At 38.4% G+C, this 25,623-nt stretch overlaps 1 protein-coding gene across 1 annotated transcript; it reads right to left on the minus strand.

Moving 5' to 3' along the window:
* Window positions 1–8,243: 8,243 nt before the first annotated feature.
* On the minus strand, window positions 8,244–25,313 carry LOC104472245 (mitogen-activated protein kinase 11-like). The gene is made up of 11 exons (XM_010087831.1): window positions 25,290–25,313; window positions 25,134–25,192; window positions 23,902–24,013; window positions 21,440–21,469; window positions 21,260–21,307; window positions 18,799–18,913; window positions 18,604–18,675; window positions 16,903–16,982; window positions 13,227–13,305; window positions 11,990–12,163; window positions 8,244–8,725 (listed from the first exon to the last, which is right to left on the minus strand). The coding sequence occupies exons 3-11, from the start codon at window positions 23,992–23,994 to the stop codon at window positions 8,652–8,654; spliced, it is 765 nt and encodes a 254-aa protein (XP_010086133.1). The 5' UTR covers window positions 23,995–24,013; window positions 25,134–25,192; window positions 25,290–25,313; the 3' UTR covers window positions 8,244–8,651.
* Between the last annotated feature and the right edge of the window lie 310 nt (window positions 25,314–25,623).

A 25,623-nucleotide genomic window follows, 5' to 3' on the forward strand; every position in this document is an offset into this window, starting at 1 on the left:
GGAGTCCGGGTCGTGGGTCTGGGAGCGAACCCACCCCGGCCCTCTTCGTGCGTGGGCACGGCACGGCGTGGCACTTGGCTTGGGTCTCGTTTTGCGGTTGTGTTTTGGAGCTGGTGAGGTGCAACCAGCTCCTACATGGAAGCGTTACGGAATTGAGTTTGGTGAGAGCCGGGAGCAGGTAAGCGAGCTGCCAAATGGCCTTTGCGCGAAGGTGTGCAGCTGAGGGCTTCCCGGTTCATCCCGGGGTGAGACCCCGAGTGTCAACAACATTTCATTTAGTTAAGTAGAAACGAGCACACCCCCGATTCAGTTGCTGAGAGCGAAAACGTGGCTGGTGCGGTATGAAACGGTTCCATCTGCAGCTTGACCCCCAGTCGCAGTGCTGGAGCAGGGAGAAAGCGACCTTCTTGATACCTCTCCAGTAAATAGGCCTGGACTGGCACGTGTAAGGCAAAGACCTGCTTTAAAAAATGTTTTACATGTTCTCTGTGTGAATGTAATTAAACTTGTTGTCCTTCGGGGTCTGGTAAAGCCTTTGTTTTGTCTGAGTTCACCCCTGAGCAATGCTGCTGAGATTAGATACTTCAGACTTGCTGTCACTAGAGTTCAGTTTGTGGTTTAGCTCGAAAGGGGCAATCTGGCCAAGTTTCATTCTTCCTGCTGCCTTTCTGGTAGCTGCCATAGGCCCAGACCTTTTCATGCCTGACTACTGAATGTAGAAGTGCCCTTCAGCCCTCCCTTCTCCCCATGTTGAGGTGTCAGGTACAGGAGGAAAACATTCTTCCCCCCAATAGGTTGGGTCCCACCAGTGACCCGATCCACTTGGTAAGAATGGAAAGCAACCTTCTGACATTTGTCAGGTAATGTGAGGCTCCTGTCAAGTGTTAGATTGATCATACACATTTGCTTTTAAAATCTACTTCCACTGTCCCAGAAGCTTTTTTTCTTTTTCTTTTCTTTTTTTTTTTAAATTTCTGACATCACTTTTATGCTGTGTTTGCCACTCAGATGGTGGCTGGCGTGAAATGTGTGGGCAAGGTGAAGGACAGAGCAGCTTCTTCTCAGTTTTGAGACAGTCCATTAGTTAAATTACTTTTAATTACAAATATATATGTTTCTAATACAGTAAGGATTGGTTCTGCTTTTGATACCTCACCTACTTTTCCTCTGGCCCATTGTGGCAAAATGATCCCTTCTTATTGCTTGCTTTTTAGCAAGGCATAAAGCAGATGATTTTGATACAGTAGATGAAAGTATTGACCCAGCACCAAGACAATGTCACTCTTGTGCAGAATCTGAGAATATTACAAATGTCTTTTGTAAGCTCTTTTAAACTCATTGACATAGTTGGACAATGCTGGTTTTCCCATGTTTTTCCTTCATGTAAGTTTCTAGGAATACTTTGCTATAGATGGATGAGGTAGCAACATACGTCAAATACAAGACCACCTTTCCCCGTCAGGTCACACGTATAGCAGATGAACTGATAAACTTATTGAAAAGACTAGGAAATGAGCACTTGTAGCAATGGAAGCTTTGTCTAATAAAAACATTAAAAGTGTCTATGAAAGCAGTGAGACAAGAAACTTGGGTCCATCCACAGCTGCTAGATCTTACAGCAACGTCACAAAATGCACGAGCCTCAGAATCCAGCCAGGCTCGGCTGGATGCACAGCTATGTGTTTTCCCAAAGACAATCTGCTGCAATGAGACTAATAGGATACTACGACCATACCTTATCCCAGGCAGTGTGTGCTTGACAGGGTAAATTTAAAAAGGAATACTATGTGATGTTTCTGCTTTTGGCATATGTTTTTTGTAGGTTTATAGAACAAAAAGGGACCTTCTTCAGACATCATGAATCAAAGATAATAAATGCATTAATGATGCAAAAATACCACTTTTCTATTGCTCATCCCATAAAGGGAAGCTTGGCAAGGTTGTTACCAGGAAGAAACATACATTTTGATACCTTTGTTTTTTTGTAAGGAGACAATTTTTAATGTGTTGGGAAGGTTGCCATCAGCTGCAAAGCCTATGAGGTGAATGGGATGCGTACAGTAGTTTTTCTATCCCTCCAGGGATTGAGATCTCAATTTACACTCAAGCCTGGACATGAGGCTTCGATGCTGGAGCAGGAGCTCTGCAAGAGAGCAGTGAGAAAGCTAACCATGTGCTCCTGAGAAATTCTGTGTGTATGGAGTCTGGTGAGAGAAGGCAATGCTGCTCACCACAAACTGTCAATTAGCAGTGGTAAAATGGCACAGCTTAGTTTGTCAGGAGCTGAACTGTGGGCTGGCTGTGGGGCCCTGGGTGAAGGAGATGCCTCCCTGTGAGCAGGGAGAGGGACTGGGACCTTGGACCCCCAGTCCAGGCATTGTCAATGTGGATTCAACTAGAGGAAAGCAGATTATACAAGGCCCTTGGAAAAATCAAGCATCTTCCCACCTTTCTGTCTGTTTATGTCTATAAGATGTCTTCCACATGGTCATTTTATTCTTATACAGTAATTCACATATGAATAATTTAGTTCTGTAAAATATACCTTAAATGTCAATGAACATAAAATCTTACTGAATTGTCAAAAGCTGATTCTTAGAATATTACTTTTTAAACCAGCTTTCTATATCCCCACCTTCAAGAAGTACTCTGTTCTTGTTTACTTAGATATGTTGCCGTGGAGGAAGTAAATCCATTTTATTTATTACAACAAGAAATAAAGCATAAATAATAATTAAAAAAAAAATCTCAGTTTTAATCTGAAAACATTCCTATGCTATTGTGTCCCCACCCTTCCCCAGTGGAGCTGCTGCCAACTATTCTGCAACTTTTCTGGTTTTGCCTCTCTGACCCCTGAGCAGGGTGCTTTGGTTCTGGATCTGTGACATGGAGCACCCCTGGGAGCCTCACCCTGCTGCCAGGGTACTCGGCCATCAGCAGAAAGGAATAAATATGCACCACCTAAGTGCTTTTTTAAATTTTTTTTTTTTTTTTAGTTTTTAAACCAAGTGTTTCATTTGTTCAAGAGATCAAGTGAGAACTTCCTAAGTAACTGTTTACTACCCCGTTATCCCAGCTTGCTGGAGAGGAGCAGAGGAGGTGAGGCTGGGTGCAGGGGTTAGCAGACAGCTATGTATAAACCAACTGCTTTTACCACTCTCCTAATTCTTTCTCCTCAGAACCTGCCTAAAGATCCTCTGCATACTCATTCCTATGAAGAAATGTAGGAGTTTAGTTTTTAAACTATCACAGACTGACGCAGCCTGAGATGCTATTGTGCACAGAGGAAAAAACACTCTTGTGTTGGAGAGTTTACTAACTTCAGTGCAAAAATCATATGGAAAGAGAGTTAACTGATATCACTAATTGATAGCTTTACTTATTTGTCACTACAGAGTTGTGCACATCACCCATTTAAATCACCAAAAAACCTGGTGGTCCTCTTACCCTGTCTTTCCCATGCTCCTTAATGTTGCATTCATTTGTTGTGTTTCCATCTCAGCCTAACAAGAGCTGGACAGGACAGGAGTGGGTTTGCTGTCATTGCACAGAATGTAACATTAACTAGGGTTTATTCTTGATTTGAGCCTTTGGGCTCTGTTATAAAATGAGTATGAAATAGGAACACAATATCTTAGTGCTAATCTACAGGATATTATTCTATAAGGAGCAAAGCATGGCTCAGTGGAGGCTGCCAGTTATTGCAGATTTAATGTATATTTGTCTCAGGGCTGCCACAGTGGTTCAATATTTCTACTGTGTTTGGTATTACTTGTGATCAAATTGGAACCTAAAAGGACTAGCTAAAGCCTCTGTGCATATATGGTACACATCTTCATCTGTGACAATAACTGAATCTGGGGGACTATGTGAGTGCCAAATGAAGCATTTGTATGCATGCAAGATTGAAGCCTAATTGAGCAGTTTCACTCATTATGTAGAAATTTATGGTCTAATGGATTAAGTGTCAGGCTGGTTGGAAGATCAGTGTTCGCACAGGAAACACATAATATATTCCCTCCTTGTAGTGAAAACTTAGACCCTTTTAGTCTAAGGGTTCAATATTTTATCTTACAGCAGAAAGAAGGTCAGTGGCAGCTAGACTAATGCAGCTTTCTGAGTCTCTTTGTACTAGTCCCTTTAAAACCCTTACACTTTTTGCCTAGACTCATAAATTAATGACACTTGGTACTCTCACTTGTGCAAGCATGCTGATTTTCTAAGGACCAGCTTTAGAGACTTGTGCTACCTCTATAAACACTAGCAGCATGATTCACATGTAAGAGAAACAAGCAGCTGCTTTTAAAGCAGAGGTGTTGTATTAATTCCTTCCTAAGGAGGCTGATCTTGCCAAGGCTGAATTCCTTTCTGCTGCTACCAAAGGACATAATTTAGCCAATTTGCAGTGCAATTCTCTTTTAGCAGGAGCTAAATCTTTACCACTGCTCATCTGTTAGGGGTTCTGGGGCCAGGTCAGCAATTTACAGATGCAGCAAAGGATGCTGAATTAATTTGTGCCTGTAGCTGAATATGGTGCTTTCTGAACAGATTCATCTTTGACCAGGTCCTGAGAGTCAGGAAGGTAGAGGTCTGTTTTCTTGTTAGGATCCAGGAGTACACATGACGGGAAGGAAGGAAGGAAGTGGCTTTTGTATTGACTGTTCCCCATCTCTGTCAAAGGTGCTTTTGCTGACAGCATTTTGTCCTAGAAAGGGCTGTCCCCCTCCTGTCCCTAGGGTGAGCTTGCCGTGTTGGATTCTGCAGTGCACTGACCCTCCTTCCCTCTTGCTTTCACCTTTTGCACCACATCAAAAACACACTAAGAGCACCAATGGGAATTCTTCAACAATGCTGTCTAATTAATGGCTCTCGACTTACTGGTGCATGATATATTTTTTTACATATCAGTGTTGCTTAACAAATTTCCAATTATTTTTCCACCTATAAATTCTCAAAGTTAATAGTAACTGTGCTGTTTCATGTTTGTGTAGCCACTTCGTATTTTCTGGCAGGAGGGAATTCTGTGTATTATGGCACATGGTACCCTCTAATGCTGGGCTTTTCCTCTAAACCATCCCTGGTTTTTCTTTCCATTAACACATTGTAAATTAGAGATTTCTTTAGTCTTGTCTTGATTTCCACTTTGGCTGTGGCATATCAATTTCCTACTGCTGGGCTTCAGTGCTGCTGAGGTAGGGAGCTTAAAAAATAAAGATGCAGATTTTAAAAGAAGTGTAGTGTATACTTATGCATGTCAAAAGATTGAGATGTATGCAAAAGACTTCTTTTTCCTTTTGTAAGACCTTTTGCTTCCAGTGATGATAAAATTACTAGACTTGGGGTAACACTGATTAGAGTGAGATAATAAATACTAGAAGTGATTTCAATTCAGTAGGTGGAGGGATAACAAGATCTTGTGACTGAAAGCTGAAATTAGGTAAATACAGATTAGAAGTAAATCATTAACAATGACAGTAATTAACCAGAGAAAGCCCTTGGAGAGTTGTGTCCTCCCGTGGTGGGAGCCTGAGCAGCCTCCTCTGCTAGCATCGCCCAGCTGTGCTGCTCTGAGCATCCCTCCTGTGCTTCGCAGGTGGTCAGGGATGAGGAGCACCCTAATTTAGTGTGGGCTAAAAGCCATGGCACTTTCCTTAAATGTACATGCAATGTGTAGAGGACCCGCAAAAGCACGATTGTAATAATGAGAGTAAGAGTGGTGTCAGGAGATTAAAGGCCCAGTTTAAGCAGGTTCCACTACAAGTTTTGCAAATAAAATTTGAGACATATAAACAATACCTTCATTAAAGACATTTTTAGCAAATAAATTTTTCTAAAATAAAATCCTTAATTTAATATTTATTTACTCTTTAAAATTTATTTTGAAGTGATCTGTCCTACAGGTTAACTGAGCCTGACAAAGCCCTCACTCCTAGATGTTTACCCCCATTCGCCTGTTTGTGTGGGTTGACAAATGTTTTTTTTCCATCTGTGCTCAAACGATAAGCACTGTTAGCACTAAGTCTTCCACCTTTCCGTCCCAGTGGGGTACCGGCTTTCCAATTACCCTGTCCTGCTGTTGTAAACTGATAAACTTACCACATTGCAGTCCCACGTTGGATTACCACAAGGGAGCCAGTTACCTGCTCTAGAAAAATACTTTTAATTAGTGGCTTTTGAGGTCTAAGAAATCACCATTTTGTAAATCTAGGGAAAGGATGTCTCTCTCCCTATGGTTTTTCTTGACATTAAAATGAGATAATTGATGGGTTTTGATGGTATTTCATTAAAAATAGCTGAGCTTTTGTTACCCATTACTGTCACCTTTGATTAGTTTAAATATGGCTATGACCGTATTCTTCCTATATAATTTATCTCCTGGAAAATATTACATCTTTGAATGTAAAAGGATACATTTTTTGTTTGATATTGTAACTATCCAGTTAAAGAAGATTCAGGGTTGCCAGAAGAACAAATTTTGGAAGTGATACAAGACTTTCTTTCTACCTCAAGTAGCAGAGCTACAGCAAAGGCAAACCGTCTGCTCTTTGTCTGCCACAGAGTATTACACGTCCTTTCAAACATGTGGCAATGGCCACCCTCATAGCCAGGAAACCAGATTAAACAAACAATGGGACAAATCCCACACTAAATTAATTATCGTTGGATGCAGGAATTCTCATGAAATGTCTTTATTTCATCCTTGCCCTTCCAGCTGGAATAGAGCTGCAGAGCAGGCTAACGAGCTCATTAGCAGATTTCAGAGAAAATAAAACACTGAGTTTTTTTTTTTTTTTTTTCTGTTAATGGGTAAACAAACAAATGAAAAAAAAAAATTAAGCCATGACTGAGTGGTTATTTTCATTATGTAGTCAGACAAATCTTTTAAGGATTTACAACCCTTTCACCTATTTTATTCAGTATGAAATTCAGACAGTCGCTGCACGAGCATTACAGGCCACATCCAGCTTCGAAGGAAGCCAGAGTAATGACAGCCAGATAACAAGTCTGAGGACTTGCAAGAAATCCATGCAGGCATTTGCTTTCAGACTAATAGACCTCATAGAAGGTTGAATACAAATGGCTGTATTCCACCAGATGCAAGTATCAGATAACTGGCCAACATTATCAGCTGCTTAGGAGCACATTTTCTAGATGGAATGCTTATTTCTGTTTTTCAAAGAAGACAAAAAATACAGTATCAAGTATCTCTGAAAAATCAAAGTTCTTGGACTTAATTTTTAAAAAATCTGTTTATTAGGAAAAAGCTTTTCTTTTTACATAGAAAAGATACAGAGGAAGGTAAATAAATGCAGTAGAATTAATTACCTCATGTAACAGCTGTACAACTAATGTTAATAACAAAAGTTGCAGAAAACCTAATATAAAAAGCCACCTCCAAAATGAGACTGACAGAGCAAGAACGAGACACAAAAATGAACAACACTGAACAACCATGAAACAGAAGTATGTATAAAGACACAGCCAGTACACCACAAGAGGCCTCATGCCAAAGGATATTCCTGTTTCAGTATTATGCTTCCAATGGGGAAATGAAATCAATTCAATTCTTTAAGACATTTTGGTATCCAGTATATCCTGCAATTTATTCTTTAATTTTCCAACTTTTCAGAGCTGGAAAGCCTTTAAAATGTTGCTTAAAAAGAAACTCTGATGAGATGGATATTTTGTTTTTCACAAACAAATTCTTAAATCTTCTTGTTTTATCTTGTCTTCCAATGGCAACGATTAGATTATTTTCCCAAGGATTATGTGAAGGAAAATAAGACCACGAGGAATATTGAATTCAAAGCTGTGAACTGAACTGTGTACTCGTGCACCGCCATCTGTGACAGCCTTTGCTGAAGCTTGCAGGAGACTACAGAGATCTGCCACAGTGCCTTGAGGGCACGTTCCTGTAAACTCAGGTAAATTCACCAGCACTCCACTGGTGGCATGGTTAGGAGTACTGTCGGGAAGTAAAATTGTCCCACAAATGGGTATTGTGCAGATTAAAAAATATACATGGGGAAAATAATGAGAACAGACACTTGAATGGCAACAGGAGACAGATTTATTTTTACTGACTTTCAACTGGTGTGAGGATCGCTTGAGACACATTCAGTAAATTTGTAAGACCACCACAGATATAACTACATATGCATATTCCATCTATCTCACTACCACGCCCTCTCTTGATAAAGGCACTAACTATAAATAATATAAAAATGCCAAGATAAAATGCCAGAAAAAAAAAATGGATTGCTTGTGTGGACTCCCATGTTTATGTTTGTATACATTCATGCCTTAAATGTACAATTTTAAAATTAATTTTAAAAGTCACCTTTATTTTGGCAATACAACTGATAAATGAAACATGCAGAACACACAGCTTGACAGAACTCAGTGCATAATTTTGTCAGAATGAAGCAGTTCTTTATCACCCTTTGTGAGTTGGAAATACATTCATATTACAAAGCAAAAAACCCCCACCTAAAACAGACACCATCTGTCCTCTGTATAATGCATCTGCTTTTCCACATCTTCTCCAACATCTTTGGATAGTAAAATCTATGTCTGACCACAGGTTAAATTGTATGGTTATATTTTAACAGTCTTCATAGTGCAGCTAGGCAAGACAGAACTGCCTGTATTCACTGTTCTATTTCCAGGCTATCCATTTTTAAGTCAGGGGGCTTGAAACTATTCACTTCTCCATAGGTAAGTTCTGTAGAGAGGGCATAAGGGAGAGAGAAGAATTAGGTGATATTCTCTTCAAAAGAAAAATATTCCAGACAAAACAGTTCTATGGACGCACGTGACTTGCAGTTTATATTTCCAGTCTTTTTGGAGTCCCAGTCCAAAAATAGACTAAATTCACTAGGAATCCCTCTGTTAACCTCAGATTACAAACTACACTCACAAATACTGTTATTGTACAACATGGCTGTCCCCTTCAACTAATTACTAAAACACACAGGCCCTGAAATGGAAACATCAATTATGCTGTCAGATGACCTGCCAAAATGATGTAATAAAAGACAAAATGTAATGGAAAATGGAATCTTTAAAAGCACCCAAACAGGTTTGAAAATGTACACTTTTAACTGTGAAGAATGTTCTTTATCATCCCTCAGGCAATTGCTTTCAACATAAATCACTTGGAATTCCATGACAATGCCTTGGGAGACAGGTTTTGTGTTTTTTTTAATATTTAATTTTAAGGAACTTAATTCTAAAGTCCTCTGAAAAAAATTTTCTTTTGTCTTGGAAGCATGTAACAGTTCTATTTTCATCAAGAAGCGCTTAGATAGAAACATGGATTCCCTGCTATTTTACCCTGCTTTAGGAATAGCCTTTTCTCTTTTCATGCTGACAGTCATGTCCTGTTTTGTGCCTTGCACAGTAATGGAGTATGTCATCAGTGGCTACCTCCTATGTATTTTCTCAGGTTAGAGATTGTATTTTAAGGACCAAATCCTGTCCACACATAAATATATGGCTAACAATGCATTACTTGATGTTCTGTTTTCCAAACAGTGATGTTTAAATCATATAAAACTAGTGCCTATTAGCTTGTTTATTAAATAGATCTGTCTGAGACAGCTGCTACACATGCAAGTGGACTTTGCACTTCTCTAACAAGTATGTAAAAATCTTCAGGCTGAATCTTGCTTTTGCTCTGGTTGTGTTATGCTGTAGCATGGTGTACGGTGACCAGCAGGCCAGCTTCAGCAAAAGATTTCTCTGAAAGAAATTCTGGGTTCAGAACCACTGAGGAGGAAGGATTCCTTAGGTGACTCTTTCAGTGATCGACTTGCAGCTATTAAAGTAGCATCCAGTCACAGGCAGCCAGGCCAGAGCAGTCCTGACTGACCTCAGAGGAAGCCAGCATCCTCACAAAGCGGACACACCTTGAACCATATTAGAAACTATTCCTTTTGGCTGTGCATTGGATGTTTATGAAGATCCTAACCCAGTTCTTGTGCCATCTACTCAGCAGAGAGTACAGATGTTACACTAAGATATGTGCAACTGCAGCAACAGCTAAAGAGAGAGTGCATAGCATTCAACTCTGAATAGCATACTCCTGGCCTCTAAAATTTTGAAATATTTTCTAACTGATTAAACATGTCAGAAAGAAGTCTATGTCCTTGGGCTGCAAGCCTCAGCAGTGTGCAAAAGAGGCCAAAAACTCTTAAGTGTGTAACGTGTAAGACAAAGTGTCTGAAATCTCATTTTACTTTGGTGCTCAGTCCTCTGGGGATCAAGTGCCACTGATTTTTAACTTGAACAGAAAAAGGGGAAATACACCATTGACATATTGAGAAACTGGTTCAATATTTCACCAACAATACAAACATTTTATGCAAATGGTCACCTTCCATGTCATCTTACTTGAATGTGGCATATACTGTACTTGAAAATAAGAAGTTTATTCCCCAAGACAAAAATATGGCCAGGAGGAATAGCTGCATGTCCTGTGTCAGCTTTGAGATTTTTGTCTCAGGCCTTTTTCTTCCCCACTATGAAGAAGAAATTTGACCTGTAGTTCCAGCAAGGACAGTGATGTAGAAAAATATGATACTGTCCTTCCTAGAGAATTCACGTCCACATCCTCATTTCAGTTCAGAAAGTGTTACACTAAGATTGTTCCTGAAATAATTTCAACAGAATTTCATCACAAACAGAAATCAGCTTCACGACTCAGAAATTGTTAAACTTTTCCATTAAAGACTCTGAAAAAGTAGCAGAAAAAATCACCCACTGCTAAGTACAGCAGCAAATGGAACATGCCTCTCAATAAACAAGATGTATGGGTGGTGCTTTATGCTGCCAGGTTTTGCAGAGGAAAACATGTATAAGGAGTAAGCAATACCAGTCAATCCTCCTTGTTTGTAAGGATGTAGTAGGCTTCTAGAAAACCCTTTTCAGGGCTCCAGGAGGTTGCTTTATTGTAGAAAGACACATGACCCTGCTCCTATCTCTCTTTAAGATGTATTGCTGTAGTCAGTCTGCTTGTCAACCCTGCAATGACCAGGATAAACCATGGCACAAATACAAGGGCATGAGTAAGACATGGGAGGTCAGTACTTTTCATCATAAACCTACCCACTATGCTAATATACTTTTATCAAACCTTTCTGGAGTAAAAGTTATAGAATATACAAATAGAAACAGAAGAACATTTATCTTATATAATACATATTTCATCTTAAGCCAAGGAAAAGACTTCATTGATAAACAGGAACAATTAGCTTTCTAGAAAATTACTCTCAATTTAAAATATCTAGTAAGAAATTTTTAGCATAATATGTCCTTACTAGTCAATGATGAAATTGGACTGTACTTTTCAGTATACTTGCAACCTAAATGTTTAGCCATGTGACAATGTAGTGCAATATGATAATGTTGCAAGCATGGAATTAACTAATAAAAAAAGGTTGTTGCCGTATTTCTCAAGAATGAGTTTTGGGAGCCACTCCAAATGAAAATCATCAACTCTAGTCTCAAACAGGATCAATAGCATGGTTTATCTATTAATCCCAATCACTTGGCTATCTAAAGAATGAGTAACAAAATACACATCTATGAGGAAAATATTACTTTCTGGTTTTGAAGAAAGCCACACCAGAATCCCAAATGGTGTCATTTGTCCTATGGCAGTTACTTCAGCTGAGGATCTGACCTAAAAAACTAAGAGCAAGGCAGAATGTGTGGTTACTTGGTAACTAGCATCAGCTTTTTGCTAAGATTAAACCTGCTACAGGCAATCTAGTGAAGAGATGATAGAATGGGGGAAGGGAGCAAAATCCAGAGAGAAAACACAACTCTTTGCACATCTCCACTCCCACAAGAACACACATGGACTTATCTTGTTTCCCTGAGGCTTAAGATTTCAAATTGCTCTGCTTAGAAACAGAGGAAAACTGTTACCTAAGTAAGGTTTTGTTCTGCTGCATGTATTAACTACTGTGCGCAATTCTGTTACCTTTCCATTCCTCTATGGTTCGCTCCTTATTCTCTATTGACTCATCGTACAGCTCGGCCTCAGGTTCATCATCCGGATCGTGATACTGTACAAAGTATGGATGTGCAAGTGCTTCTGAGGCAGTAATTCTTTTATCACTGTCTAATATAAGCATCTTCTCAAGAAGATCTACAGCTAAAGGAAAAAGATAAGTGCGGTTCAAAGCCAGAAGAGACCATGTAGAAGTAAAAGAGAAGGCAACTGTTAACACACGATCTATTCTCACTCACCTTAAACACTGTTAACGTTATTGCCAAACCCACAAAATTTAGGCAATATAACAAAGAAGTTGTGAAGATTTTATACTGTGAATATAATTTTCAGAGCTGAAGGAAACTTCTGGTTTGCTTGTGGTATGCACAAAGGTTCACTGTAGTCTATTTGATATCTGATTCACCTCTTCGGACATCTAAGGCCTTCAATTCTGAGAAGATCTCTGTGTGCTTAAAAGTTAAATATCCTGTGTGGTGCATCATGTGCTTAACCCCATTTTATGTGAGAAGGCATTCACAGCTACTTGTATTTGTAAAGATAAAATTGTCTTTTAAAACAAATAATGAATTCAAAACATTTTAACTCATAATATTTCCCTATATACAATGTTTTAATGTGCACTTGACGGAACCAACCAGGCACTGTAGTAAGATGACTCCAGTGACTCAAACATCTCCTTTGCCATGTCATAAGAAATGGTTCACATAAACATCTCTTTTGCACAGGCAGAATGAATTGGTTAGACATAAAATAACTGTGCAGAATCAGACCAAAGGTCTGTCTAGCCCAGTATCCTGTGTCCAACAATGGCTAATACATTCATAGAAAACAGTACTCAAAAGGGTCTTTCAAGAGCTATACTTCCTGGGATATTATTCTGCTTGCCAGCATTTTACAGCTTATGGCCTTCCTGAGCCAGAAGCGATGTCTCTAGTCTAGACCCTGTGACATTTTTATTTATTCCCGCTATATATAGCTGGCTTTTGCTTTTCATCCACAGACCATTTTCCTCTAGGAGGTTCCTGTAATCTCCTCTAGAAAGAAAAGACACAAGCTTCATGAAGGGAAAACAGTCTCAGGATGAAAGGTTAAGCAATGCTTTTCTCACTGGTCTGATCATTATTATATGGGATCATATAGCAAAGGAAGGTTTCAGTTCCTATGTCAGTGAAAGGTTTAAACTATATCAGCCTGACTTTCTTACCTAATGGATTGGCACCACGAAATACTGCTTTCAAATCCTGTTGAGGCATATGTGGAAGAGATTCAATGTATTTTCTTGCCTAGGAATAAATCAATATACATACCACATGCACAGAGGTTAAATTTTGCCCAACAGTAAACATATCCATTCTAAAAAACCAGATGTAATACTTGTTATATTTCTCATACATGGGAAACCTTCTTTACATAAAATGATTATGTATGACTTCATTTTAAACAGTCACTCCACAATAAACAAGAGAGTTTTAAACAGGTATATTTTCCTCTAAGGGTTATGTCTTAGCACTCACTTCTTCACCTATGCTTACTGGTTCACTGCAGTATATCCCCGGGGAATGCATGTGTGTAACATGCAGCCAGCACTTGCAACCTAAATAATCTTTCAGTTACCCTCAGCGAAGTGGTATAATCCACTCTGCATCCTTCCCTCCTCTCTCTCCTCTGTCAAACAGTAGCTTCACTAACTAAAGAACAAATCCTCATACTGCCAGGGTGCAGATCTTCAGATGTTTAACAGAATTTATAGCTTGCCTCGTCACTGTGCCTGTGAAAGGCTCATCCAAACTCAGCTGGGAAAGGGCTGCCCTTGCATTGGACCCATAGTGTCAGCATGGAGCCTGACATTACATGAGCTACAAATTTCTGGGCTGAGGTAGGTCAGTAAAAGTTTATCGGCAAGAGAAGAGGTTGAATGCTGGTCCTAAAGGCTGGGATCAGACAGAACAGGGAGTTCTAAAATGGAACAGTTAAAGAAGAGGGAAAAGGCCACCCCCAAATCTGTAGCAAATCCAGCTTTGGATTATCTTTGGACAATCCTTAATCATTTAAAAACATGTTTGTGTTACAGGGACATCTCCCTGCACACTTAGCAATCCTGTTAGATGAATATCTGCAGGACGCTAAGCATCATGGCCTACTGAAGACCTTCAAAGAAAAGTTGTTCACACTGAGCAGCTCTAGGACTTCAAGTGAGATATCGGATTGAGAACTATGGAACTATCTTCAGGACTGACCAACTCAGTACATCATGAAATGACTATAAAATACTCTGACATAGCATCTGTGCAATCCTATAACCACACTTGGGAAACAGATCCTGTTCCCTGCACATTTCTTTCTGCCATCATCTTAATTTCTGCAGCCACAATGAACAGATATAAAGATATTTTAAATCATGACATCGCAGTCTCTCTTCAAACTGTGTTCTAATTTAATGAGGCACAGCTATCTATATTTTCTGCTTTTTATAAGATGTAAGCATATTTTAACTTGACTCTAGCCTACCACTAGTGAAACATTTCATTCTTACTAAAGGAAGCAAGCTTTCATGCATTATGTCCCCAACCTGTTAAAACTATATTAGCATTTTCCCTTTTTATTATGGGGGCCGACAACAAGGCTTTCTAAGAGGATGAGGTTTTTCTTTGCAGCTGTAGCCAGTCATGCAGAGAACAATGTTTAAAGACTAGTCAAACACAGGTTTCATTCCACCTATTTTATGTCCCTAAAGTCCATAAAGGCAGCAAACACTTGCTAGAAGGTCAGGGTGTGCAGCTCCTGTCGGAGTTAAATCTTCCAGGGCATTAGTTTATACATAAGTGAGAACAGCAGAGCAAAAGAGAGCTGTCTGTCACACATTCTTACATGGAAGCTACAGACTAGGGTAGAAACAAAAGGTAAATTTATCTTACAACAAACATCTGTGGATTTGTGGATTATTTGTTTCTGTATGGAGATCAATGAACATCACTATTCTTAATATAACCATGACTGAACAAGATATGGTCAAAATTATCTCCCAACCTTGTCCAGAACACAGACCTGTTCCAGTATACCAGCCTCTCCCCTCTGCTTATATATTCATCACAGAACTCCAATCAATAGAAAACAGACATTTAAAATATTCTAAAAATAATGAAATGCAATCATGGTTTAAACCTATATTAACAAGAAAGACTGACAAATTAGCTCAGTAGCTTGTTCTGAACCATCCCATCAGGTTGATCTTTTAGTTTACAATTCTTTAATCCTCTAACTGAAAATAGGCTTAGCATTTCAGAAAACCTCTGACCTTGCTGTTAGAGGAATGGAAAAAATTGTCCAGGACTGCAAGCTGCATTAAGAAATATCTAAACAATAAGGCCAAACTACAAAGAAGAACTAGAACAAAGGAATGGAATAGACACTCCCTTGCAAGAGGCAAGTACCTCCAAGCAAGGTATGCATCTCCTTTGGCATTGCTCCTCTAACCAGGCAGCAGCAGCCCAGAGGTGACCTAGCAGCACTCCCATGCATTAACTTGGCTTTTGTGTTCTCCATACTCTCTAAAGGTACAATTAGCCCCAGTAAAACAGTTTCAGGATTCCTGTAGCTCAGGATTCCAGGTATGGTCTGAAACACAAGAAATTACAGACAAAAGCAGATACTGTCTCAAGTAAGTATTTAAGGTGCTTAATCTCATACTCAAAAAGCCCACAAACTGACCAGTTGTGGGCAAACCACACATTTGTATACGCTGCTCTGAACGTGTTATTGCAAAAGCCATAGGATCTTAACACATAAAGGCTATACAAGGACCTACGCTTAGGAAAGCACAGTCTGAGATTTGGTGGTTGATCCAACCCCTGGCACAAGGACAGACCCTCCTCCCACCCCACTCATTCCCAAGTGCTGGGTATTCACAAACTCTGGGGCTGTGCCTTGGCCTCCACTGATAAGGTTTCATGATGCTTGGACCTTCCAGAAATACAGTGTTGCTCTGGCTCTCCTACTGTTCCTCCTTACTTAACCCACCAGTGTATTGAGTTCAAAGAAAACCCATCAATATACACACATGAGCTGCAAAAAACAGCCATTAGTATTAGACTGAGGTCTATATAGAAAAGGCTTAAGAAAACAGCTTCAGCTCAGGAGGTATCCGTGTGCTGTTGTTTATCTGAAATTTTACACTGTGCCCATCACTTGCCTTTATTAATCAATACTACATCTCCTTCCTCAGCTATATATCCATGGTTATTGCTTAAAGTGAACCCTTTAAGTGTAGCTTCAGCAGAGAAACAAAGTGGAAATCGTTAATTTACTGGCTTACTATCTCAAAGAAATCATATGGAAAGTTAAAAATCACACCGTTAACTATAGTTATTATCATGAAAGTGGACCTCACACAAGCATTCAAAAAGATTAATAAATATGAAATTCAAATTAGGGATCTAAATAAGAGCACTCATGCAGAACACACATTATTTGATTCTGATATCTCTGTTTAGATCCCTTACAACAACAGAAAGCATAAAAAGACATCAGATTTAATAACAATAATACAATGCCCTGAGCTGACCATCAGTTTTAAATTTTTTATTGTAAGAATAGCAGTAAAATAAAACATGATCAGGACCAACTCCAAAACTCTTTTCAACAACTGAGTACATGAGAACAAGTAAGAAAATTAATCCAACTGTCAGTCAAGGCATTTGGATACCTCTAAAAAGAGTATTTTTTTAATCATGCCATTCGAGCAACAAAAAAAGAGAGATCACTTTAACGTGTTTGCCCATTTCCAAATCAGAGTATCTGTGTAACACAACCAGTGACATGTGATTCCAATTAGAGAAAAGAACGATAGAAAGTCAGTTAACAGAATGATGCTGTGAACTCACATGTTCTGATGATATCTTCTTCAGAAGTTCAGAACTGGGTGTGCCCACAACTTCCATTATTCTCTTTAATTGATCAATATCTGCATAATTTTCAGGGAAATAAACAGCACATGGTCCTTCGGGGTTTAAACAATTAATGAGCTTTCATGCAGATAGTTAAGATGTTTAAAACTATTCAGCAAGACAATTCCATCGTAGTCCGTGGAAGCACACCAATTCATACCTGCTTAAGCCTAGTCCTAGAGCATCAAATTCTCTGTACTGCGAGTCCTGTCAGGTGTGCCTGTATGTGAGAAAGATGCATGCAAAATATTGCTTCCCTGTCCTAGTTCCCAATTTAACATATTCTTCTTTAGCATAATTTTAATAGTACATTTACGTTTCAGAGATCTGAAGGATTTTTGAAGAACAGCCTATAACAGTACATAGGGCTAGATTACTAACCTGAGGGCTGGCAAGTGGAAAATTCTCATTTGGTACCTTTAAAAATCTGTTTTATATTACTCTCAAGACTAAAAACTTTAAAATGTTCATTTTTCATTGTCATATATGACCTGTAAAGTATATTCCATTTTCCCTAGAGACTCAAGGTTATTTTACAGATTTATTTAAATTGATGTAATCACATAATTGTAGACAATATTTTATAACAGCAAAAAAGTATCTTATTTCTTGAAAACTAGATGTATTGATTTTTCCAACTACCACATATGTAGTCAAACAGTCTGAAGCACAGTCATCATCCAGACAATGAACATCTGGACAATGCCTGTGGTTACAATAGGGCCTAATGATGCTGAGCACAACAGAAAGGTCAGTGGGGAGACTTGGTCTCAGCTCTCTGAACAGTTTTGCAGGCAATTCTAATGTCATGTTGTTTTGCACTGGGCAACAGCTTAGTTTTAGCAGAAGTGTTTGCTTTTTGAGGGGTTTCAAAGTAGCGAGAAATGTCAATATTTAGTACAGAAGAATGTGCCTTTGCTTCTCATATTAAAAGCTTTCCTCCTCTGATGCAGTTCTTTCCTCATTCCTCATTATCTGTTTTTTTCTTCCGTTTTCTTTTATTATTTTACTGCTCTCCTCAGCAACAGCTCTTTTTTTTTCTCTTGCCAGCACAGGAAACGGCAATGGAAATCCCTGATGCTCCAGCAGGGACCGCAGCACAGCACTAAGAAAAGAGAGGGTTTTGTTGCTTCTGTGGCATTTCTGGAACTTCTGACTGTTTTTATAACAGGACACAATATGCCTATTAATTCACTTATTATTTAAAAGTTAGTTTGTTTGCATTTTAGGAACTTCCAGCCTAAAAGCAGTTCTATTTTGTAAAATCATATTAGCTGATCAAAAAACACTGCCTTTATTCAGCTTCGGGTTTAATGTATGTTATTTCAGTAAAATACACACATGGGAGAAATCTGCTCCGTTGTAACTAGGTTATTATTTAAATACAGATACACAACAAAGAGTAAATGTAACTTACTGTTTAGGAACATCTGTTACTGTTTTTTTTGTTTTTGTTCTACCAGTGGGTCTTATACTCAGCTGTTATAGACACTGAACTGAAAGATTAGCAAAGATTGTTTACTGTTTTAGAACTTGTTACCTCAAAAACATTTCCATAGAAATGCTTGAGTCATTAGAAGAAAGGAAGAATTAGAGAGTATTTCTATGGCTGCATTTTATGTTTTATGTTAAGGATACAATCATTTCCTGGAAATAGGGCCTTCCCTTTCAATAGCTCCGCCATGATGCATCCAACCGACCAGATGTCAACTGCCAACAAACAGAGAGAGAAATGTGTACGATGAATCAAAGGGATCTTTAAATGGAGTTGCCTCCTGATTTAAAACTATCACTATATCCAGCTGTAGCAAAATGCAAGTCTTCACAGTTTACCTGTTTGATTGTAGTGCATCCAGTTTAACATAATTTCTGGAGCTCTGTACCATCTTGTTGCAACATATCCAGTCATTTCATCATCAGTTTGTCGAGCTAAACCAAAGTCTAAAATCTGCAGAATAAAAATAAAATAAAAAATAATTTTAAAAATACCTTTTCTCTTTTGTTATAGGTACTGATCTTCCCCATTACTAATTTCTGAGTTTATCCATAGTCCCTTGCTACTGGTGAAGTAAAACAGCAACACTCTGTGGATGAACTCATCTGCTCTGTATCCCTGCAGCCTACGGGTCTGCATAAAGATGCTTCCACTGCGATGTGCCTGGCCTTTCGTCCTCTAGGGCAAATGTTACATTTTGCCTCAAGTTCAATTTTCAGCTGACATTCAGTGAAGCATTACCAAGTGGCAATGTTTGTGTAAAACGCCAATGGCAAGTGCCACTGGCCATTTAAACATTTAATGACCACACGAGCTGATCACAAATTTACATTATTTCTGTTGTTTCCCCTCTCACATCTACCCAACCACAGCTGCACACGGGTAGCATCTACCCAAATCATGTGTTGTTCTCATGCCACTAGGAGAGAAACATATATCCTGCATAATGAGGCAGATTTGAATCACATACCATCTGTTTTCTGTAGAACTCCCCCACCAAAACAATAAAGGAGCTCTGTTTAGATACATGTTACTTGATGGCAAAATGTTCCCCTCCATATGCCCTCCCTTGCTAAGTTTATACTGACAGGAAGCGATTTCAATTGAATTTTTCCTGCTCATTTCTTTGCTTTCTATTTTGCCATTAGTCTATGTCCCATTAATTATGGAGCTAAAAGTTGTTCCTAAGTCTGAGACTGCTGTGAAAGGGTACTGTCTGAACCTCAGTGCTGTTCGTCAAGTCAGTTATCTGAACTAGTTAGCATCTCTTCAAATAGAAATGTGAATTAAAATCAGTGGCAACCTCCTGTGATGAGATCCAGGATTACTTATTAAGCTGATGGCTAATCCTTTTCATTGGGAGTAAGAAAATTTTAAGAGTATGATCCAAAATTCCTCAGATATAAAAAGCCTAAAGAAAAATATTAAGATATAAATAACATATTAACATCTTTACTTCTAATATACTTTAAAAGCATAATTTATTTCTTAAATAAGCAAAATAAAAGCAGGAGCCAAACACATCATGAATAATGCCTTGAGACTCCAACACTAATGCCCTTATTTTCATAAGGGTGTCGGCAATATATTTCTTTAATAGCTGATCCCTTCTATCAAATGTGTACACACAGACACTTTCCTTCTCTTTGCCTCTATTTCCTTTTTGTTTGTACCTGAAAATATCCACTAGTTTGTTCTATTAGAAAATAATTTGTATCGGAAGAAGTTATAAATATAAACAAAGCAAAGAGCAGTGTAACGAATGCTAGGCAGGGAGGAGCACAGTTACCATAATAATAGAGAAAAGATTAAAAGTCTCTTTCACTCACAGTACAAAAACACAGCACACATTTCAGAGTGCAAGATCAGACCCAGATGACCCATAAAACTTCACAGATGCTGAACATACATGCATTAAGACATTAAAGGGATAATAATGAAACTTGCTGAGCATCTGCATCTGCAAGTGTCACTAACCCAAACATGAACTACAGTTTCTCACCACAGATCCGGATTAGTGCAAGAACCTAACTGCACTGCTCTTACTATTGTGATTTTTTGCTGATCTTGTAGTATTCGGAATCTCTTCTTAAATCCCTCGCAGCTGGAATAAAGTGATTACATCAGAGTCTCAGTCATAGGGAGAAAGATGTTTCTGGCTGTCATGGAGAAATGCTAGACTTCTCATTCTTAGGCTTAAAGGCTTAGAAAGCTTGAAGATATCTTTTCGTTCTCCAGAGTCTCATGCTTATTATGTAATACCGTATCACACAGATACACAAAGATATGTATTTATATAGACGCGCATTAAAATAGCATTTGAGAAGTGTGGACTACAGGGGATTTGTTGGTTTTTGGTTTTTTTTTTTTTTTTTTTACTGCCTGTAACTGATAACATAACTGGTAATACTGGTATCTTTCTTCATATCATGATTTAGCTTGTATATTCTGTAGTTACAAGGCTTAATCTAAATATGGCAGATGCAGATACATATCATAGGTCAAACTTTCAAGATATACTCAGTTAAGTACTCACTCATGGGACAAATTATTAGCCTATGTACCATCTGTGAGGAACTAGGGATGAACATTTTGCAAAGATACTTGTGTTCATACTAAACTAACATTTGGGAGACAACACATGTTCAAGGAAATGGGTTTTTTATGCCAGGGGAGCAATGGTAACAAACAGTTGAAATTAATGGAATCGGAAACAAAAATAGGAGCTAATGTTTTGTCAGAAAACTGTAATCTTGAGAGCTTTTACAACATTCTTTGTTACAAGAGCATGATACCTACCCTCAATTCACAGTCTTCATTTACAGCTAGGTTACTGGGCTTCAGGTCCTGTAGCAGAACAGAGTTAATCAAGTACGATTTTAACCTTTTAAAGTATATTATAACTATGTCTTAATAACACATTTGATGCACAGAGGAACACACTCCAGTCATTTTTGTTATGGCAATGAATGAACTCACCCGGTGAATGATTCCAGCTGAGTGAATATACTGTGAAACAAAAAGGGAAAAAAAAAAGGTAAGATTTGAAGTTAGAGGTGAAGGAAGGTATAAGTCACTGTTTTATCTTTTCGCTTCTCAGACTGAGTGTTTTATGTACAGAAAAGACCTACTCCACACTACATTTGCAGAATCAAACGGAGTGGAGGTATGAGGAACTTCAAAACCTGCTTGTTTTGGCTTATCCAGGGCTGGATATTTCAAGAAAGGTAACCATATAGACTAGATTCTGTCATAAAAAACAGCACTCACAGTGATTCTTCTGTTGAAAGTTTCTTACCAATTTGAAAATTGTTCCTGTCTTATCTGGACGTCCATGCTCATCAGCTAGTGGCTTAGTGAAGTCAGTGGCCTAGGGAACAGTATGGTTGACTCCTAGATGATGTAAGTCACCTCCCCATACTGCGGACACTCAATGTGGGTGAGAGATACTTGCACCTGGGACAGTTTAGTGACCAGCATACCCACCTAAGCCACAGCATTCCTCTAGATCCACTTTCAAAGCAGGGACCCAAAGCAGTGTTTCACTGGCTATTTAATGTCTCTGCTATTTTACATAAAACATTAAAACTCAAAAGACTGAGAAAAGCTTGCTCTGTAATTGCCTATCGTTCACTTGTTAGGATTAACAGCCAATTTATCAATGATCTTACTGACCAGGATCAATAAGACCTTGAAAACCTTCTCCTCAATTCTCTAGAGGTGAATTTGTCTTCTTTTTTTAGGAGCAGAGATTACACACACAACCTGTATATCAACTGGGAAAACTCAAGAAAACATGGGAGCATTCTTCTTGTTGCAGACCTATGCACAGTTTATCAGAAGGGCAGGGCCAGCCCCGAGTGCTCCTCACAACAGCTGTGAGCAGCTCAATGAAGAGGAAACCAAGCCACTGCTTGCTTGCTCTGCTGAGACAAGGGCTCCTCTCGGTGCTGCCAAGCAGCCCTCTACTAGCCAGCTCAGGAGCCTGCCAAATAATACAGCTCCACGCTAACAGGTTGTCTGCTCAGACAGCTTCTGCAGGGCGCAAAGCCTGTGCTCCGTACTGCTGAACACACCTACCAGCAAGCACAAATCTTGCTCAGATATGCAAATACACGTTGTAATGACTCCAGCATAGATATAAAGGAAGAGTTATATACGATCAAATTCTCTTTGACTAATGAGACACGAAAATTTCTATTCCAGAAGAGATGAGCCACCATCAACCCCTCCCCTTCAAAACAGAGCCAGAAAAGCACCTGAGTGCATTTCTAAAATTAATATTCACTTTAGACCACAACTCTTACTATTATTTAGCTCTGACATAACATAGCCTTATATTCAAAACCACAAGCTGGATAATTAACTCCAGAATCTGTCTTCCTAATTAAGCTATTAACTTAAGCAAATGAGGCAAGGCAATTAAGGGCTCAATTCTGCAATTTTTATTCACTAAAATCTGCACTTAAAGTGATAGAACCCACATGCATGAATAAGAATTACTGTCTCGAGCACCAGGTGACCTGCTGAAAATCATGTAACAAGTATATCTCAGAGCCAGTACTTACCACAGCTTGTTTTCAAACATACAGTTATTTTCCATGTCTAAAATACCAATTACTGTTAAGTTAAAAAAGAACCCTTTCTTTTCTTTTTGCTTATACCTGGGAAAATCAACATCGGTTTGAGAAAATGCTTATCACCTAGTACTGGGAAACATTGTCTACACCTTCTCCGGTTTATAGACACTTACATGTTTAGTATCAGCAAAGTGATACATCTTTTAATTCTTTTGGAAGAAAATTTTGCTACAATTTCAACAGCGATTGCCTGTATTAACCAATTGTATAGATTTTAACTGATGTGGTTAAAGAAAACAGTGACTTTACAGGCAGAGTAAATCCTAGGTCATTGTGTGCAACACTGCATATTGCTAGGATAAACTTCTACTTCCAGACATTTCCCAAAGTATCCAACCAACTTGGTTATGTCTTTACCCACGTGACATACTTTACAAAAATCAGGGCTGTAGTTTTTCAGATTGGCTCATGTATTTCAAAGCACAAATGTGCGTTACTTGCCATATCGTTCTTTATCAATTTCACATTCTTCAGAAGCTTTTTCACTACTGTCACGTGACAAGTTGTCCAAAACACACACTGTGTGCTACAGAACATGTTCCCTTGAGACACTATATAGCGACTGATTCTCCTTCATTAAGAACTTAAACACTGATCTGAAGTTAATGTTGAAGCAGAGTATTCACATGTATTACACATGTAAACACTGACAGGCTTGGGTGTTTATTTCTGGTTAGAAAAATGATCTGATAATTTCTGAAATGATTGCTGCTATCTGCACACTCTTAAGACATAAAAAAGGTGTTTAAGTACTACAACACTTTAGTTGCTGACTGTAAAACTCCTGCATTCAGCCAGTACCTTAAGACCCCTAAGTAACTGATAGATGAGAAACTGTATATGGTCATCCGTTAACTTCTGGCACTTCACAATGTTATTCAGGTCAGCACCCATTAAATTTGTCACAAGATACCTATGAAAATAAAAGAGGAGAAAACAAAGAAACACACTTCATTTAAGAATGGCAGACTGTAAATCCTTCTAAAAGCAGCACATCTAAAAACTACACTCCCATGTAGGTTCCTTTTCTATTTTCTACTAACACACAGTTTATGCCCTTTAAATCAGCTATGAGCTTTAATAATGGAATCACGGCTATGAGATTTAATATAATGAAAAAAGAAAAATCCTTACAGTACATTAAAAGCTTTTATCTCTGTCTTCTCCATGCCACACTACAGCACTTCAGTGAGAGGAGAATGCATCACATCATATTTTGAGACAAATAGGAAACCTCACCCAACATCAAAGTGGGAGCACGAGGCACTGAAACTACAGTTATCTGCAACGCCCCGGAATATCTGACGATGGAGATTAACACTGGATTGGCTGAAACACAAGTGTTTTGTGTAACTTCCCTCCCCGCCCCCAATGAAGTTTTATTCTTTGATAAATTTTGCAGAAACATTGATTCTTTTCCAAAAACAGTGCTGGGACAAAGGTATGCATCTATCATACCCACTTCTCATTTGTGTAATTCTGCCCCAGAGTCAAAGGGGTTTGGCCTAATTTCCATGGAGACAAAAACATATTAATTACTATTTCTTCTGCTAAATTGTTTACCGAAGTGCTTATATACAATGTAAACCAAGAGGAGCTCAGCATAATTAATATGTTTGAGTAACACCAAAACACACTTAGTCCTAGATTAGTCAGGGACCTAGCCTAAATTTACCTTGTCTCAGTTAATCAACAGAATACTTTCTTGCATTCCTGAACTATCCCATTTAGCTGTGAAAAAGTAATCTACAGCTAACATATAACTGAACTGAAAAAGTTTCATGTTTACTGGCATCAAATAATTTACCATATACCTATAATCTTATTAATTATCATTCAAAAAAGTACAAAACTGAGGCCCACCCTTCTGCCTCCTCTTTAGTGGAAAAGCTGTAAAAAGATTTATTAGGGTTCTTCACACAAAGCCAACTGTGGCTGCAAGTCTATCAGAAAAGTACGAGCTTCCTTTTTAAAACCAGAGTGGTACGTAATTACTTACTAACTAGTCAGAATGATTTTAAAATTTTACTTACACTTCATTAAAATTTTCTATTGATGTTGCAGGTGTAAAAACATCTAGCAATCCTATAACCTGAAAGATGAGAGAATTGACATTTTAATTTTAGAAATCTGTAAAGCCACATGTAATTAGTACTGACAGTAAATAGCATTTTTGGGATGAAACTTACAAAAATATGACATATGGTTATCCTGAAAACTTAGTACAACTGGCACAATAGGTGGTCTAAACAGATACAGCCCCAGCTGTCTCCATGACCAACAGGAAATTATATTAATTAGAAAAAGTAATTACAACAAAACTTTAGAGATTCAGAAATAAAGGCAGGAAAAGTAACGCCTCATTACAGAAAAGCTGACACATGGCTTATATACTTATGCTTAAGACTATGCAAAATTTCATGAGTTATCTTGTTCTGCTGTTGTTTAACTTTTTTAGCATCCTTTCTCCAGGATACTTTTCAATCCACTATATTTTATTCAGGATTCAATTCATCAAGTTAT

Source organism: Pterocles gutturalis, unplaced genomic scaffold (genome assembly GCF_000699245.1).
Source record: "Pterocles gutturalis isolate BGI_N339 unplaced genomic scaffold, ASM69924v1 scaffold33886, whole genome shotgun sequence".
NCBI classification, from domain to species: Eukaryota; Metazoa; Chordata; class Aves; order Pterocliformes; family Pteroclidae; genus Pterocles; species Pterocles gutturalis.